Below are 19,720 nucleotides of genomic sequence, written 5' to 3'. Positions count from 1 at the left end.
AGAAAAGCATAAAAGCGTACCTGATAAGCACTAAAGGCAAATGCATTTTAAAGAAAATGGCTGGGTATTGCTGAAAATTGAGAAAGCTAGACTAAGAAGGAAGCCAGGTGATTGGAATTTGAGTTCTAAAGGAAAAAGAAAAGGCTCTTAGAAAGAAGGAATGTATCTTAAGCTCACTACTAGGTATTATGGTCCTTTTCGTGTGACTAAAAGGATCAATGAGGTGGCTTTCAGACTTGTGTTACCTAGTCATGGCGAATACATAATGCTTTTCATGTTAGCCTTCTTCGCAAGTATGTTGGACCATAACCCACAGGTCCAATCAATGAGGATCCACTAGAAGTGGATGAGCTTAAAGAGATTTTGCAACCTGAGTGAATTGTGTTTCACAAAGAACGCAAAGCAACACATGGAAAGGTTGTGAGGTGGTATCTTGTTACGTTCAAGAAATATCTTCCCATTGATGTTGACGAAGAGTTCTTTTAAACATACTCCACATTTGTTTCATGCATATTTGGATGCTTTTTAGTTGTGGAGAGCTGTTTAGGAGCCACTTTTAAGATCGATTCTATTGAAGCAAGTAGACCCATGCAATCTATGAAGTATATCATCGATCCTAAGTCTTCGGAACTTGTTCTTGATGATAATCTTATTGAGAGCCCATCATCAATACACATCCTCGAAAATTTTTCTTTCTTCTAAACAAGCAATACTTGGGAACATAAAGGTAAGATATTGTGTTGAATCAGACCCTTACAGTTGAGACAGTCAGACAAAGAACAAGAAAACCAAGTAGTTCAAGGATGGGGTCAAGGAGTTAAGTTTGACACGTTTTCAGGCTACCAAGACACACGTCGAGCCCTTGAATTCATAGAGCAATTTGACGTCCCTTTCTCAGGAGGTCGTTTCTTGGAATGCTCCAAGGTAGGAAGGGCAGCATCTTACTGGAAATGCATATACATGGTGGTCTACTGTGTTGTTGCACACAGAAGCACCTTAGAAGTGGGTAAAATTCAAGAGAGTTTTTACTTCTATCTGGATAACAAAAGAATATGAAGAATGTCATCATCGCTTGTCATCATCTGAGAATGAATATGGAAGATAGTCTGGATGACTACCACCAGAGGTTTCGGAATACCTATTGCGAGTGTCCTTGTTTCGGAAGATTACTTTGAAGGACCACATTGAGGGGTTTTGTTGTGGATTGCCAAAAGAGTTTCGACAGTATTCTCTTTGCAATAAAAAATTGACTTCATTCAAAGGCTCATGGGACATGTATAGCAAGTTTTGGTATGCATGCCGACTCATTCACCTATCCTACGGACAAGGTGTCACAAACGGGAGTGCACACGAATAATCAACAAGGTGAAAATATATAAACTTTCAACCAAAAGAGATGAGGGAGAAGATTGATACAATATTTGGGACCAGAAGATGGGTTGGTCCCCCCCCCCCTAAAAGAGAATCTTTATTAGGGAGAATCTTTTTACAAGCACAAGAACTGGAGTAGCCCCTCCATTCTAAATCTCAGACTTGATGGTCGGTTCCTTCCCCTGCGGGAAATTCTCGAGAGACGAGCTCTCAATTCCGTTTCTGTCTGTGCCTAGAGCGTGACACCCTACAGACCGTTCCGGATTCTTTTCCTGGAAGCCCTGAGCAAATGCCGATGCCTCCTTGCTCCTCTGTGACGGAGTTTCTGCAAAAGTACAAACACAAAACATCAACTCGTATAACAAATTCACAATTGGTACGTGTCGCCCCAAGTGCGGAAAAATGAACTTAGCATGGAGGCATCGCACGAGCTCCTGCAGCTTCCCGCCGGCAGAGTCTTTAACTGGTAGCGTTGGCAAAAACTGTATGTAGAAGAGAGGTGTTGGCTGATCTAATAGCCAATATATGGCTGGCAAAGACAACAGGGAAGGTAGCGCTGGAGGAGAGAAATAGTTGGAGGTAGTTTTTTTGCTACACAAGAGAGAGAGGGCTTGTAAGTTATTTCATCGAGAAAGGTCATGGCTGGTTATTTTTTGTGAGAATTTTGTTTTGTTTTAAGTGGGCTGCCCACTTATTAAGTGGCGGTCGGTTGTCACTTTTAAAAAAAAAATGTGAACTTGGACAAAACTCAATAAAACTTGGTGAGTTGAAAATTGATATTACACACACATTCCAGGTGTCCCCGGATGCAATTCTCAGATTCTTTGCGGGAAAGCATCTGCTTTTCCCGAAAAACACTTAAAATATTCCACTTTTTAGACAGAAAGGTTCTCAGAACCCATCTTTATTCTTGTGCTTGTGTCTCTACGTGTATTGCTTTTTCTAGTTCGGATTTCCTGCCAGACCAATGGAATATCCCCTTTCCGATGCTCCCATTACCCATCATGTGACGCATCAGAATATTCTTTTGTCGGTCTCTCCTACCGAACTAACAATACGACCCCTTGCGATGCTTAATGTCACCCATCATATGATACATCAGAGTTGTCCGTTCTTGATGGCTTTTAATAATTCCAGTAGATCTACAGTTCCTAACCTTTATGGTTGAAGTGCACAGAGTTAAAATATTCTATTTTCAATAAATAGAAATTACTTAAAATAATAAGAAAATAGTTCATTTAGCAACACAAGGGCAAGAGTCTTTCACGGAAAAGAAAGAACCAAGGAAGCCAGATGATAGTTCATCAAAGAATTGTGAAGAAGTAAGGAAATCAGTTGATAGTGCATCCGAGGGGTTCGAAGCAGCAAGGGAAGGGTTCTGAAGGAGCAAGCGAATCAATTGATGGTTCATTAGAGAATTCCGACGATTCAGATTGAGGTGCCCGTGGACAGGCGAGGCAAACAAGGCTATCAACAGGTCACAGGAGCAAGAAAAGAATAGAAAGGGAAGCTAGGTCCACATTATAATTTGGTCAAGAGCTTTTTTTGTCATCACAAAATATTCTTTAGTGTTGAGTTGTACATTGAAGCTTTTGGATTATTAGCAGTGTCTATGCCTAAAGTTACCGAGGAAGCAACTTGTCGAATTTGGTGCGGTGCAGACTACACAAGAGGGGAGCCACTCCACCGCTTTGTTGCAGAATGCCTAGATTGAAATACGTCACTAATTTCTCCTTAAGATTTTAGGGATACTGACAAGCTGACAATATTTTTGCGGAATGACTTTATGAAAATATGTAAATTGAATTGGAAATCTCCTTGATTGAGTTAAGGATATGTGCTCTTTCATATTGTATTATTAGAGACATGTAGAGAAAGATGAAATCTCTATAGCATTTTCTTTGATGAATGATTTGAACTTAGTATATTTGCTAGAGGTCACCGAGATTTGGATGTGATGGCTAAGTGAATCAGAAATGAATGAGCTTCTAGTGCATCAAGATTTCTATTTGGATGAGATGACTGGATACTTTTTTGAGTGCATCAAGAGTCCCGGACGGATGAGATGGCTGCACAGTGATCTAGGTGCATCAAGAGTTCTGGACGGGATGAGATGGCTAGACAGTGCTTAATGTGTACTAATTTTGTGATTTTGTGGTCTGCAAGCTATGTGAATGTAGTATGTACTATCTTGTAGGGATGGTCATGGACATGGTTTGCTTGAAATGTGAAAAGAAAGGGATAGCAATAAGAATTATTAGATCAAGGCATCCATGAGAAGATCAACGCGATCTTTCATGATTTGTATTTCAGACCCTCCACAGAAATGTGATTGATCAGTGACTGATGTCTTTGTAGAAGTGAATTTTTGTCCTTTGGTTGTTTTTGCAGGTGTAATCGAGGGCTATTATAATTCTTTCAAGAGGAAGGAATGTCACAAAATGATGATGTGGCATGCCCAATTGGAAAGAACTGGCCAAGAAGACAAGGAAATTGAATTCAAAAGATGGGCCGAGGGGCCTAAGGGGTTAGGGATTAAAATTCCTAACCCCCTACCAACTTATGAGCATCGTTCGAGGAGCCTAAATCCAAATCATCAAAAGCTTAACTTTGGCTTTGTGATTTTCGTAAACTGTGTTGACATGATGACGTAGCATTGCTGCACGGATGTTGTTTTTGGCAGTTTTTGCGGAAGGATTTTTAGGTTAGAGCTTTTGGGTGTAAATGCTATTGGATCATGTGTTTTTGGGGCTTTGCTTTTGGGCATTCCTTGTAAATTTATTAGTGTCCAGAGGGCCTTACTTTAGAGAGTATCGAGACGGAAAGTTTCGAAGAGAGTTGGACCCTCAGGAGTTGTACCTTTGTGAAGCAATAATAAATAAATACCAAAAGTGGTTATAGTCTTTGGGGCCAATGCGACTAGGGATAAAACTTTGCCGCTTCATGCCGACTCTCTCTCTCTCTCTCTCTCTCTCTCTCCCCCCTCAAGTTCAATGATTTCGCAATTTTTTTGTGTATTGCTATTGATTTCTGGCTTGGAGTGTTCAAGCCTGCACAACATTCTGACGCCTTTTGACACAAAAACATGCGTAATCATGTAAGCCCACATTGGGTAGTTATCCCCATCCAATTCGTGATCCTCTTGGTTCTGTACGTAACCTTCGGATTGAATGTACTTATCGAACTTGATGTACCATTTTCATGAGCCTTGCTTTAATCCATACAAATCTTTCTTGAGTCTACACACCAATTATGCCCGTGTTGGCTTCTTAGGCTCTATCACAAAACCTTCTAGCTATTTCATGTAGACATCCTCTTCAAGATCCCCATGAAGAAACATTGTCTTCACATCCATTTGGACCAATTCCATGTTCTCGATGGCTACTAGACCAAGCATAAGATGCAACGTAGTCATCTTGACCATTGGAGAAAACATTTCATCAAAATCCACGCCTTTTGTTTTCTTGAACCCTTTAGCAACCAATCTAGCCTTATACTTAGGCTCAGGATCATCTCTGATATACTTCTTCTTGTACACCCATTTGCATGGCAATGCCTGTTTACCCGCTGGTAAATCTGTCAATTCCCAAGTTTCATTTTCTAAGATTGAGCTATGCTCAGATTGCATAGCCTCTTCCCACTTCACGCTATCATCCATATGAACGGCCTCTTTGTAGCAAGTGGGTTCACCGCAACCAGTGACTAGCAAGTAGTCCAATCGTGACTCAAAACGCTCAGGTGCATGAGATGTACGAGTAGATCTCCAAAGTGCCTGACTATTGGATTCCACTCTGTCTGGAGAAACATGTGTGTGTGTGTACTAGTGGAAGGTGCATCACTAGCACGTCCAACATTCTATGCAACATCTCAAAAACATCTGTGTTGTTGTCAGCCATGGTGAGTGACTGCCCTCGATGTGAAAACCGCCTAGAAAGAGGAACGAAAGTAGGACTAACATGTGCTATATGACACAATTGGAAGGACCTCCTCTGCAGAAAATTGCAAAATTTTGCACAAAAGGACGATATTGCCCGCGCAATACTAGTAGTAAAAACGAAAGTTGAAATGGACCCGAATCAAAATTCTTAGCACACCAAGCTCTATGAGTTTTCCCAAAGCTTTCTAGAAGTATTACTTGACCTGCTGACGCTCACCAAAGCTCTCCCAATTTAAAAAAAGTGAGTAGTGGGGTGATGGCGACATTGGCGATTGCCTGGGAGGACGCAACCGGCTTTGATACCAACTGTTGGAATTAGAGTTGTAGGGATGCACAACAGCTTGGAGAAGATGAAGAAGCTCAAGGCACACAATAGAAAGTGTATTGCTTAGTGTGCAAATGGAAAGATAAGTTAGCCCTAGAGTGATGGGCGTACATACAATGCACGGGGAAAAAGCCTCATAGTGAGGGAAAAAGTGCCCCAACGGTCCAAAGTGTGTTCACACACATAACTATCACATATATAGTAACAAAGAAGTTGATGTTCATGTTTTGGCCGCATTCCTTGAACTCTTTCTTACCCTTTCTCTGTTCTAGGTTGTCATACTTCGGTTTCCTTTGGATCAGCCTAAGGTTCAACCGTTCAAGAAAAGAAGCCAAAGGGAGTCAAGAAAAGCAAATGTCTTACTTCTTTACAACTACGGCCTATATGCAAGAAGAAATTGTTTATTTTGTTTGAGAAAGGCCTTATAATAAAATACCGGATTGCCTACACCGCAAGAAGGATTCTACACCTCTTGCCTCAAACTTGGTACTTTATGTATAGGCTAACACATAATTTTTGAGAAAGCGGGGTGGTCTCAATGGATAGAGAGTTTTGATTCTTTTTCATCCAGGCACCACAGATAACTTCATTTTCTTGGATACTTCAAAGTCTTAACAAGGGTCAACTATGTAGATAGAGAATCTTTTTTAGCTGCTCCGATACAAGGTTGTGATGTTATCTTAGGAATATCTTAGCATTACAAATTTATCCTATTCGAGGTTATGTAACTAAGAAATCGTCCTTCCACTTTAAAGGACAACAATATGATGTAGATGCTAAGGCAGGTGATTGGCTAGTTCGTATGGTCAGTCATATCTTTGAAAACAGAGAAATAAAGGAGTGTTTTTCTGCTTGATCTTTGTTAAATAGAGGGATGTAAATAATGAAAATGTCGTGTATAAGCTAGAAAAAAATCGTTTAACTTTCCTCAATCACTGCCAAGATTGTTTCTCGGAGACTTTCCTTGATGAAATTTCCTCCCCCCCCCCCCCCCCCCCCCATAAAAAGATCCTTGCATTAGTTATAACGAGAGACAAATTGCCCACAAAAAACATGGGCTACAAAACTATCCCTATAGAAGGGGAATATAATTGTGAAGGAAGACTCTCCCTCCTACAAATGTGTACAAAAAAAACTCGTCTTGAAAACGACTACCTCATACAATTTATTTTGGGGGGCAGGGAGAGCCCAATAGGCGGTTTGTAGCCAGCGTAGTACTCCCTCTTGAAAAGAGTAAAAAGGCTCTGTCTCCCTAGTGCTATGAAAGGCCTGGCATTGACAGAGAACTCAATTTGAGGATCCCTACACGAGATTATACGGCCCTCGTAGGGTGTGGATCAGCTCCAACCATATGGCTGTCCTCATCCAACACCTCAAAACTAGAGATAACGGCCCTCCTCTGTGCACGCTCTGACCACACTTCATTGCTCTCCTCTACAAGAGCTAGCCATTTCTTGAAAGGCCTGGCATTGACACAGTGCTCGATCTGAGGATCCCTACATGCGATCATACTGTCCTCATACGGTGTGGATTAGCTCCAACCATATGACCGTCCTCATCCAACACCTCAAAACTATGCAAGTAATGCATTGTCCATGCTTACTCCCAACATCTGGTAAGCCTGTAACCATCTGTTCACAATCAGAATCTCTACCTGATAAAAGCGCCCATCCATGTTGGAGCCTCGTGCTTAAAAGGTGTGTGCCACTCCCCTTCTTTTCCAAAATTCTCAAAAGTTGAATGTCGGCCCAAATAGTTGGGGAACAACTCCGACTTCGGTTTCTTTGTGCGAGTTTTTTTCTATATTGATTTTGTTGATCTTACGTTTCACGGCTCAATCAATTTCCTTTGAAGTTGAAAGAGAGGTCTTCTTATCTAATTTTGGCTTTGCTGTCACTTTCATTTGCTGACTTGAGAGGACCTTCTGTCACCTTTCATAAAATTCTGAAATCGGTTGCTTTTTCAAAATTTTCGTATGTTTTGGATCCTTTGAATACTTTATATTAGGTGCTTAGCACAAGTGCTAACTTGTAGTTTCCTTCGGAGATTTGCAAGGTGTGGATTCTGATTAGGGATTGTTGGAGTTGGTCACCCAAATCTTCGTTAGTCAATCTATTGCTATTCGAATCTCCATTGCCGTTAGGTTCTTTTTCCAGCGACACTGGAGGAAGGAGTGTTTCCTGTTTCTGATCAGATGGCGTAGGCTTAAAAAAGTCTTGGAACCTCCATAGAAGAGGAATCGATTGAAGCTCTGATACCACTGTAACTGGCTTGGCACTGACAAGGTGGAAATCTCACAGCAACACATGAGCATAACTGAAAATTCACTACTAGAAAAAGATCGTAATTGTGATACAAAGTGACGGAGTTTCGCTCCCAGATTCATTGGCTCCAAAGTTTGGCGCGCCTTTCGGTACTTCGTTTTCCTTGGATGAATCAGAGAGAAGAACTGCTAGGAAGTCACTGTGGAATCTCGGTTCTAAGCTGATCTGAGAGAAGTGACCCGCTGGGCACCCTTTTAAAGGCCCTTGGCCTAAAAGCAACAGATACAAAAAGTTGGTGATAACCCAAAACCAACGGCTAACAATAACTGGCGCTCAGTAGCTCTCACACGCATAAAAACTGTCACGTCATCAGCCGTACGTCTGCTGCAACAGACTTGGACACTCCAAGTCAAGAATCAATCGTGACATCACCAAATAACCACTTCAAAACAGTTCACAATTCACAATAGATTTGCAATGGCCCGGCGAAGTTCCGTGCCTAGAGATATTGGCCCCAAAGACTGGCGCCCCTTTCGGTATTTCTTTTTGTATTAATCAGTGTTTCAAAGTGGTTGGGTCTCTCTCTCAGACTCTGCGTCCAGATGCTCTGCAGAGTGGGAGCCCAATCAACATATTTATTGTTTACAAGGGATGCCAAAAGCAGAGCCCCAAAGCTTCAAATCAAAAGCCTAAAAATAAAAGCAAAGTTTCTTTCTCTCACAAGCTCTCTTGAGCTTTAGAAAAATAAAGCAAAGTTCCTCTCTCTCTCTCTCTCTCTCTCTCTCTCTCTCTCTCTCTCTCTCTCTCACACACACACACACACACACACACACACACACACACATAATTGCGTAGAGCCAAAAAGCAAAGCTGCCGCAATTTTTGGAAATCTCCGTAAAAAGCGGAATCTTGCCGTACGATGCCACATCATCACATCTCGGCATTTTTCGGGTCCTGCCTTGCTGCCACTAGTGTTAGGGTTAGGGTTTTTTTGTTTTAGGGTTTTTGGCAGATTTTAGGGTTTGCAGGTTTTAGGGTTAGGGTTTCCAGAATTAGGGTTTTCAGCAGCAGCTAGGGTTAGGGTTTTCAAATGCTCTCGGGCAGCCATGTCACCACTTTGTGACATACCCCCCTCTTGAAAGCATTGTAATTGCCCTCGATTACGCATGCAAAACAGACAGAGGCCATAAACCGTCTTAGCAGACACTGACTGTTAGTACCTACGTACTAGGAACACACATCTAGCACATGTACCAATCAACAGTCACATCACAGGACATCACATGACATTCAACATTAATTCGGATCTTAGACCATGATTTATCGACAATGTAGCTAGCAATCGCATCTAGGTCCAATCGGGACCTCATCAATGTCCGATTGACTAACCCCTATTGCCACCATGTCTAAGCGAGATCAATCGGACCAAAATGCTACAGTCATTTCGTCTATCAGAGCGTGCACTTAAAAGAAGTCAAGAACAAATCAGTATCATATTCAGGAATTCCATTTCATTAAGGCATACAACAGAATACTGTCAACTTTCAGTATCCTTGAAGCTCAAAGAGACATCAGTGACTCTAGTATCAAAATCAAGGCATGTGTTGACAAAGGAGCGGAGTAACTCTCCTCTTGTGCATCCCACTGCACCAGATCTCCGGTCAAGCTGAATTCTGGGTTCCATTTGGAGTAGACTATGCTAAACCAAAAGCCTCGAGGTAAAGTTTCACAATCTGAGGAGTATTTGCCAGGTCCTCCTCCTCCATCCACTTCGCATCCAATGCAGGATAGTTCTTGAACTTAACCAAGAACCGCCTTCTAACTTTACCTTTATTCTTCGTATCCTTATGTGCCAAAATCTGTTCAGGAACAAGGATTCCCTCGTTTTCTTCCATTTCGGGTTGCTCATCAAGCTCCCCATCATCAGACACATCACCTTTGAAAGGTTTCAAGAGAATCACATGAAATGCATTGTGAATCCTCCAAGTATCAGGAAGTTTCAGTCAGAAGGAGACATCATTTATCTTTTCAGAGATCTGGAAAGGTCCGTAGTATCGCATACTAAGCTTTGGAAAAAGCCTCTCCTTTCTCTTTTTCTTTCTCAGGCGTGCCTTCTCAAAATGTAAGAGCACCCAATCATCCTCCTTCAATTTCAAGTCGCGACGATGGCAATCCGCTGCCTTTTTCTATCGTTCTTGAGATTTCTGCAAAGCCTCGCGAACCTTCGCAAAAGTCGTATCTAAGCCGTATATTCATCCGCTTCAAAAATCTTATCTTTCGTGCTTAGAAAGGGTGGAACCTTCGCAACACCTTCAACAATCTCAAATGGTGTCTTCCTCGTCGAAGAGTGTATCATGTTATTGTAGGCAAATTCCACCAAAGGTAAGTACTTTTCCCGTTGAGTCTTCTGATCCGAGATATAAGACTTCAATAAATCTAAAACCACTGAATTGGCAATCTCAGATTGCTTGTCAGTCTGCGGGTGGAATGATGACGAGAACTGCACCGCGTGCCAATGTTCTCCCAAATTGCCTTTCAAAACAAACTCGTAAATGTGGAGTCCTTGTCGGAGACAATCGTCTCAGGCATGCCATGTAATCTGAAGATCTGGGCCACAAACAGTCTTGCTAAGTGATCCGGCTTGACTGTTTTCTTCACTGGAATGAAATGAACCTGTTTGCTAAATCTGTCAAGAACAGTCCAGATACCATCGTGACCACTCTGTGTTCTCGGGAGATAAAAAATGAAATCCATTGCAATACTTTCCCAGGGGCGGGTGGGTATGGGTAAAGGCTGTAACAATCCCTATGCTTTATGCTTGTCAAACTTGACCTTCTGGCATATCAAGCAACTGGGCACAAACTCTTGCACATCCTTCTTGAGTCTCGGCCAAAAGAAGTATCTCTTTACCCCTTTCATGGTGGTAGCAATGCCGCGGTGACCCGTAAAAGGTGGACAATGGCATTCAGTCATAACCTTTTCCCTCAACGGCTGTGTAACGCACAACATGGTTTTTCTCATCAAGTAGCCATTCCGAATGGAATATCCCGCTACTTTCCATTCCGCTACTGTCTCCCCATCCCGTATCCATGTGAAAACGTCTGCAAAATCTGTATCTGTGGCATACCGATCGACCGTATCCTCGAAGCTCCTATGATGTATCGCGGAAATAGCCAGAACCAACGGCTTCCGAGACAAAGCATCTGCCACCACATTCTTTTGTCCCTGCACATGGACAATCTCGAAGTGAAGCTGTGACAAGATGTTCGCCCACCGCATCTGCTTTTCCGAAAGCTGCTTCTGTGACAAGAAGTAGCGCAAACTCTGATGGTCTGTAAAGACAGTAAAATCCGCTCCGAGTAGGTAATGCCGCCACTGAGTAAGAGCATGGATAACCGCCAAAAGATCTTTCTCATAAATCTGTGCTATCATTTTTGGCCTTGAGAACAATCGGCTCTCGTAAGCAATGACATGGTCTTCTTGCATTAAGACCGCACCCAGACTATGACCGCAAGCATCACAATATACTTCAAATGACTTATGCAAGTCCGGCGAAGTCAAAACTGGTCCTGTAGTCAATTTCTCTTTCAGTGTCTGAAAGGCAGTCACCTCTGTGGGTCCCCACGAGAAAGGGACTCCTTTCTGTGTCAAGATATGCAAAGAGGAAGCAACCTCTGCAAACTTTCGAATGAACCGCCTATAATACGAACACACTCCCAAGAAGCTTCTACTTCATGGACATTCTTCAAATCGGGCCAATCACGGATAGTGTCTATCTTGGCCGGATCCATTTGCACTCCCGCTGCTGAGACAATGTGTCCCAAAAAGTGTATCTCTCGTAGGAAAAATTCACTTTTCTTTGCATTAATCACTTACTTGTGATCTCGTAATGCCTGAAAGACCTGAAGCAGATGATCTCTGTGTTCTGCCTCATTCTTGGAGAAAACAATGATATTGTCAAAGAAAGTGCCAACAAATAGCCTGTACTCTCGAAAAATTCTGTCCATCATCCGGTTAAATGTTGCAGGAGCATTGGTTAAGCGAAACGGCATGACCAAAAACTCAAATAACCCAAAATTCGTCCGAAAAGCTGTCTTGTAGACGTCTCCCGGCTCGATTTTGATCTTATGATATCCACTCTTCAAATCAATCCTGCTAAAGCACGAGGATCCCTGCAATCTATCGAGTATATCATTGATCCTAGGAATCGGAAATCTGTTCTTGATGGTGATTTTGTTGAGAGCTCTATAATCGATGCACATTCTCCAAGATCCGTCTTTCTTCAAAACCAACAACACTGGAGAGCAATACGGTGAAGTACTAGGTTGGACAAGACCCTTTTCTAAGAGTTCTTTCACTCGGTTCATAATCTCTTCATTCTGTGCTCGGCTCACACGGTAAGGTGGCCGGTTCGGTGGTGTGCTTCCAGGTATCAGATCAATGGTTTGATCTTCAGGACGAGCAGGTGGTAACTCGCCTGGTAGGCCCTCTGAGAAGCAATCGGCGTGAGAGTGGAGAAAATCTTGGCGTTCTTTATCAAGTTTAGACATATTTGTCCTATCCTTATCGCTCAATTCTTTCATAAAGATCGAGTAAACAAACAGACTTGATTTCATTAATTTAGAAATGGCCGAAGCTGATACAATAGGGACAGACTCGCCCTTCAATTTAATGTCAAGTACAATGGTTGTGCCCTTCTCTATAGCCAATGTTGCTTTCCTCGCCCGATAATCGACCACGGCGTTTTCTTGTGGTACCAGGGAATCACAACCTTCCAAAGGCATTATGAGAAAAGTCCTCATACCCTAAATACCTTTGACAATGTAACCGAAGTTTGCCAATGACAGGTGTAATGGCTATGTCCCCGCCGGGTGCCGCTAGAACCGTCTCTGCAAGTGGTCCCATCCGATCGAGAGTGATCTCGAGCCCTGCCGCCAATTCTGGTGAAATGAAGTTGGCCTTGGCTTCTCCGTCAAAGAAGATTAGGGCCTCTTGGTCTTTCACTTTGCCCCAAGCTCGGCAAAGTTCTGTACTTTCGTACATGGTGTTGGGATCGGTACCCACACAATCTGGAACCAGTCTTGTTTTCATATTGCCTTTTCTTCCACGTTCCTCAGCTGCTCTCGAACTCTCAGGCCTTTCGTCGTCCTTGTCATTCTGTTCTTTCTGTGCCTTTTTAGGGCACTTCACGGAGATATGTCCATGTTCCCCGCATCCAAAGCACTTCCCCTCTCTGATGAAGCGAGCTCTCTCCTGAGGAGTAAGCTTGGGTCGTGCATCCTTCTTTTCTGGGTTGCTCTTTCTCTTTCTACTCTCACTCGTTGAAGTCTGTTCGGCTCGTTGTGTCATGACCTCATCGGTGGGGTAGGTCAGACTGCTAGAGTGAATGGCAAAACCCTGCTTCGCATGACTCATCAACTCCTGAATAGAAGCTGACTTCTGTTCCAAGTAGTGATCTCAGATCTCTGTAGGTAGACCCAAGGTAAGCCGCTCAATCTGTTCTCTGAACGAGATCTTCTTGAATGAAGAGGCGGGTAGAAAAGAGCTCTAGAATCTCTCGCAATAAACATCCAGTGTATCTCTCTTGGTCATCCGAAGATGGTTCCAAGCAGCTCGTATGTCGCGTTCATACTCTTGAGTCAACCAAGAAGAAATAAAAAGCTTCTTAAATTTCAGCCATTTAACTGGTGCAGTCTTGTTTAAAAGAAGCGTGGACCACCAAGTTTGAGCATTCCCCTTAAAATAAGAGGCAGCACTTCGAATCTTGGAGTGCTCTGAGTAGCGTCCTCTCGCGAAAGCGATGTCAAATTGCTGTATAAAAGACAAAGCCTTTGAAGCATCTTTATATCTTGAAAAAGTATCAAATTTGATTGATTGTCCACCTTCCTTAAACTCTCGGACTTTCTTGCTTTTATCTTCCAGAAGTCATACTAGTTGGCTTTATAAAAATTCTTCTTGTTCACATAAAAGTTGTCGTCGTCAGAGTCTGAACTGTCTGTAGACGAGTCCTCTGTAGAATTGTCACTCACTGGGCGAGATTTAGACTTCTTTGCCTTTTTATTGCCCTTTCCGAAGCGTTGTTTCTTGCTTCGCTTTTTGCCTTTTCTGTCTTCTTCGCTTGAATTTGAAGAGCTAGAAGAACTGGGTACTCCTTCAAATTGAACACGCTTCTTCTGTTTCTTTGCCTTATCAAATGTCGACTGACGACCCAAATAACCTGGGAAGTCAGTGCCTTTCTTCTGCTTTTTGCCGTGCTTTTTAGCTTTGTTCTGCGCGTCAAAAAGCTGAGCAATCCGTGCATCAACCACCTCTTCTAATTCCTTCTTTGAATATGTCTTGTAAGCAGAAGGTTTCTTGAGAGCGGGTTTTGGGGGGGGGGGTGGTGTGGTTTTCTGCCACTGCTCGCACACTTCCTGAAAAGAAGTCTCGCTCATATATTTTGCGAATTTTGGGTCCTTAGCAAAACTGAGCATCGTCTTTGTTGCATCGTCGATCAATTGACGACGCTTCATCTCTCGTTGCTCCGCTTGAGTAGACCGAGGCGGGCCATACTCTCTACCGGAATCTTCGTTGTGATCCCTTCCCGCATCTGTGGATGTAGAGGGAGTCGACTGATCCTTGCGTGAAGCCATAGGTGCCGCGGAAAAAAAAAAATGGGATCGGATTTCCCGTAGAAGAGAAAGCGGCCGTGCTCTGATACCACTGTAACAGACTTGGACACTCCAAGTCAAGAATCAATCGCGAAAACACCAAATAACCACTTCAAAACAGTTCACTATTCACAATAGATTTGCAATGGCCCGGCGAAGTTCCGTGCCTAGAGATATTCACGCCAAAGACTGGCGCCCCTTTCGTTATTTCTTTTTGTATTAATAAGTGTTTCAAAGTACAAGAGTGGTTGGGTCTCACTCTTAGACTCTGCGTCTAGATGCTCTGCAGAGTGGGAGCCCAATCCACATATTTATTGTTTACAAGGGATGCCAAAAGCAGAGCCCCAAAAGCTTCAAATTAAAAGCCTAAAAATAAAAGCAAAGTTTCTTTCTCTCACAAGCTCTCTCTTGAGCTTTAGAATAATAAATCAAAGTTCCTCTCTCTCTCTCTCTCTCTCTCTCTCTCTCTCTCTCTCTCTCTCTCTCTCTCTCTCTCTGTGATAATTGCGTAGAGCCAAAAAGCAAAGCTGCTGCAATTTCCGGATATCTCCATGATTGGCGCTGTAAAAAGCGGAATCCTGTCGTACGTTGCCACGTTATCACATCTCTGCATTTTCTGGGTCCTGCCCTGCTGCCACTAGTGTTAGGGTTAGGGTTTTTGCTGTTTTAGGGTTTCTGGCAGATTTTAGTGTTTGCAGGTTTTAGGGTTAGGGTTTCCAGAATTAGGGTTTTCAGCAGCAGCTAGGGTTAGATTTTCCAGAATGCTCTCGGGCAGCCACGTCATCACTTTGTGACAGCCGCCCATAAGTGATTTACTGGCTTGTCACATCAGCGCCACACGGGTTGCCACGTCATCTGCTTGCAATCTTTTTCTCTCCCCTCTTCTGGCGGTTATTATGCCACGTCATCACTTTGTGACCGCTCCCGCTCCGAATTTTTTGAGGGTTCTGTCTTGGGAGAGTCGTCCCTCTCTGTCCATGTTCCTGGGGTTGATGTCAGGCAGTGTTTAAACTAATAGAAGATCTGTTTTGTGCACACAAGAAAAGGTCACTTCTTGTTTAAGAACTATTTGCTGGCATAGTCGTGGATCTCGTCAAGCTGTTCCCTGAGTCTCAGTTGATCATTCGCTGCCCATGATGGCCTCCATTCTCCCTTTTTTTATTAGGCGGACTGGTAGCAAGCTGAAACCTCAGGATTATGAAACGATTGGAAGCGGTAAAGATTAGTTATACCATGGAACTTTTGTGACACAGTTTTTGTTGTCTTTCCACGTACCAATATATAATATTATTTAAGGTCCCAAGCAATTTGTCCATATCAGGGTGTTAATTTCATGTCATCATTCCTCTTAGAGCCTCATCAGGTCTTTATAGTACCTGCTGCTTATATTAGGAAGATTATCCTTTATGTTTTGAGTCAACAAATTTATAGTTCTCGATCCCTAATATTACCTCAGATTATCCACACATTGTACAAGCACCAGAATAATGTCTCCCAGTTTTGACTTGCTCCAAAAATTTTCTTGCCTTGACTTAGCAGCTTGAGGCGTATTTTGATTGGGGTCATGGCCATCTTTAACTTGAACCATATTGTAACTATGCACAACAATCGTTTTTCCTGTTGGTTGTTGTTGATTGTGCTACAATACTGTTTATTGCTTTTAGCTTATCTTTTCCTATCTTGTTTCATCTTTCGAAGGGAGTGGAAAACAGACATTATCAGTAATTGGGCCGTGGAGTGAGTGAGTCTTTTCTGTTTTGTTATGAACTTTTGCTTCTTCTTTGCAGATTTTTTTCCCCCATAATAAATGCAGGCACTATTTGTTCTTGAATTTTTTTTGCTTTTGGCTTTGCGGCATTTTGAGAATATGCATTATTTGATGAAGGTCCCTACTACAAGTGAGTGAGAGAGTGACGGCATTGAGGAGAATTGAGATTGCTCTATGTAGCAGTTCTCATTTAAAGGGCGAAAGCCAGCGGTTAAAGCTTACATCCTTTGACAAACTCTTGCAAGTTACGTGCGGATCATTGAAAAATGTACGAATGTGCAGCGAACCTGACTTTAAAAGCAAACTGGCTGCAAAAAATTCTCGAACTGCACCAGATGCTGCGTAAGTCCCTATATTGATATATGAAATTGTATAGGTTAGTTTATATGATATCAGAATAGCGCCGTAGTCTATATGATATATCAGAATAGCATGGCTCTATTTTTATACTTTATTGTCATCTTTTGCAGTGAGGTTCAATTGAAGAGCCCAAACTGGCTGTATGGCCAGTGTAAGCAAGAGCCAAGCTCAGAGAAGTCCCCTGGAGCAAATGCTCTTTCAAGAGTAAATGAGAGACCGGAGGTTTTTGATAACACGGATCTGAATCGATTGCTTGAGTTAGAGAATTTTCGAGAGATGGAAGTTTTTGAAAGGTTGTTTGCAGGATCACTCTAGAAGCCTTGAAAATTCCCGTGTTGCTATAAGCATATCACTGCATTGTCTTCCAAGTCAGAATCTCGGTCAAAGGAAAAGTTAATTCTTTGTACTTTTTCTTATTCGAAGTCCGAAAATCAGCTCTTTCAAGAACAACTTGCCATAGGAATATATAGTGTCTTTGATCTCAACATACAGACCTTTGCATGAATATGTGGTCATGAGTGTTGTGCGGGTGTGTGTGTGTGTGTGTGTGTGTGTGTGTGTGTGTGTGTGTGTGGGGGGGGGGGGGGGGGGGGGGGGGAGGGGAGCATATATTGATAGCTTGTTCTACACCCGCTTTTAGAGACCAGCGATATTAGCCAGTGGGGATGTTATCAACTAGGCATAACGGAGCTAATGGCCAGTTTGTCCTGTAGATGTCTGAGTTATCTATACTCAATATTTAATGCTTCAGATTCGTAGTTTATTCAGCACCAACTTTCTGCTGTTCATATAGCCGCATGGTAATAGTTGTCCTTCTTTTACACGGCATAACCATGAGGCAGGCACTTTAGGAGTAGTTTATTTGCCTTCAAATATGTGCACAACGGTTCTCTGCACACTTTTCTGTTTGAGACTTTGCATGGAGTGGCTCTAGTCTTCGAAGAGAAATATGCAAAAACCCTTCCAATTTCCGCTGCAAATATCAATGTTTATACGTACAAGGACATTTAATTTGTTTAAGTTCTGGAGACTGACATTTTCATGGAAATTAGCGCTCAATTGATTTCAAAAGCTGATAGGGGCAGAGTTTTATGTTTGATATAGGTATTTGCAGATGGCATCTACAGAGAATGATAGTTGGTATGGATGTGGTCTTCTTCCTGGGTCGGTCGAAGACAGTGAGGCCAACAAACACTATGCCCAATTCTGTGAGGTTAGAATTTGGGCTATTTCTGAATCCTCTTCGTGCATGTGCGGGCGTGCACATGTGCGTGCTCAATCTTAAGGGAGCATTTGCTTGATTGTGATTTATGTATGCAGGTAACAAACTTGGATCCTTTCAATCCAGCTCTTGAAGAGAATGAGGGTTGCATGTATTTCTCGGCTGATGACATACGAGACAGGGATGATGCAAGTGTAATACTAGAAATGCAGTCTGCTTTGAATGAGTATCAAGATATAGGAAAGGACTTGGGCAATATAACAAGCAGGTCTAACTATGAAGACTCTGATACGCTGACTCATTGTATACTAGGCAAAGAGAGAACGGCCCTTGAGAGGTAAAGTCACTGGTCAGATTCCTTCCTGATTCACATACCTTTTTCTTCACATATACACACATCAAAGAGGTGAGAGCGTACTGGCTTGTATAATGATGGCCTTAACTGAGGGATATATGCCTACTCGTGCTATTGTCATTATCCTGAAGATAGGATAATGCCCTGATGAGAGTCTTAAAAGACATACCCACAATGTATCAATAATGTCTTATATTTTCCCTCATCACAAATTTTGTATATTCCACCCCCGCGGCTCCCTCATGCCCACTATGTTACTTCGGTATGTGTTCGCAGTGCTTCGGAAGGACAAAAGCACCTCAAATACTCCCTCCATTTTTCTCTAAATCCACCTCAAGAAATCCCAACTCTCCTCTATGCACTATCGCAGAATGGCCCTCCATGTTCACCTTAAACCATTGCACATCAAATATCTTCATGGTGTTTTCTCTGTTATATCCCCTATAAGGGTCCCTCATCATGTAGCTCCTTTTGCCCCAACCACTCCCAAGCAGACATTTTTCGAGGCTTGTGTCCCATCATGGGGCTTTGGAAGAAATGCTTGGTGACCAATGTTGCTCCGCACACAGGGCATGCATTGTATCCACTAGGTCTACACCCAATTTTGGTCTTGATGATGTTAGTGGGGATTTTGTGAAAGTCTGTCAACATGGTGTGATGGAGGTGATGGTTTTTTTGTTTTGTGGTTGGCTATCACGCGTTGCACTTTCTTTAATTGACGATCAATGCTCTTGATGTATTACACACAGATTTTGGATTGATATAAATACACATACGTACAAACTCATTGATTATTCAGTGAAAGTTAGTCACATTGTGTGATGGGGATATGGCTATTTTGTGTTGTAGTTGACTTTAACACATCTCACACTTTCTTTTGGCTTTCTAAAATATATAAGGTGAGGAGTCTCGAAGGCTTGTATCGATATGGGGAGGTGGTTCGGGTTGGAAATCGACCTTAATGCCTCAAATATATCTAGCTCCCAAACGACCATTGTTGTGGGTGATGACAAAGAGAATGAAGGCTTGCATTCGAATGAAATGGAGGAAAACATTAGGAGGGAGAACTTGGAGGGGAAGTTGAAAAGTTTGTTTCTCTCTCTTAATGATGGAGGAGCTTATTTTTCAGTCTTGGAATCTAAAAGACAGTGTTGGCAAGGAAGAGCAGTATTTTTTATGAAGAGGTAAGAAGGTCAATCACGAGCTCTTGGGTGATCCAAGAACATCATTTGGATGTCGCCAATTGCAAAAATCAAGCCATAGGAAAAAAAAGCTGATGTTCTATGTGATGGGCCCACTCGGTTAAAATGGAGTACTAACCATTGTGGATAGAGATTTGGAAGGTCACAAGTGGTGCTGAATTATGTTTCAGGGAGATCCTTGGGCATAAGAATAAAGTGAGCAGAGCAATTTCTCATCCTTATTAACATATAATTATGGGTGTGTTGAGGGAGACCGGTGCATCATG

The 19,720-nt window shown here is 42.5% G+C and overlaps 1 protein-coding gene across 5 annotated transcripts in view; it reads left to right on the top strand.

Moving 5' to 3' along the window:
- The window catches only part of LOC147451243 (phosphatidylinositol-3-phosphatase SAC1-like), a 61,994-nt gene extending 43,051 nt beyond the window's left edge, over window positions 1–18,943 (top strand). For 3 of the 5 annotated variants that reach the window (XM_086520207.1, XM_086520208.1, XM_086520209.1), the window contains exons 13-16: window positions 16,433–16,657; window positions 16,786–16,968; window positions 17,780–17,888; window positions 17,996–18,943. In XM_086520207.1, the coding sequence (XP_086376333.1) occupies window positions 16,433–16,657; window positions 16,786–16,968; window positions 17,780–17,888; window positions 17,996–18,238 (760 nt within the window). In that variant the 3' untranslated portion in view covers window positions 18,239–18,943. The remainder of the gene's footprint in view (window positions 1–16,432; window positions 16,658–16,785; window positions 16,969–17,779; window positions 17,889–17,995) is intronic. The other 2 variants (XM_086520210.1, XM_086520211.1) reach the window with 1 other exon arrangement.
- Window positions 18,944–19,720: the final 777 nt, after the last annotated feature.

This window comes from Adiantum capillus-veneris, chromosome 9 (genome assembly GCF_014529385.1).
Source record: "Adiantum capillus-veneris isolate H3 chromosome 9, ASM1452938v2, whole genome shotgun sequence".
NCBI lineage: Eukaryota > Viridiplantae > Streptophyta > Polypodiopsida > Polypodiales > Pteridaceae > Adiantum > Adiantum capillus-veneris.
The sequence above is the reverse complement of the archived record's forward strand: the minus strand, read 5'-3'. Positions and strand labels throughout refer to the sequence as shown.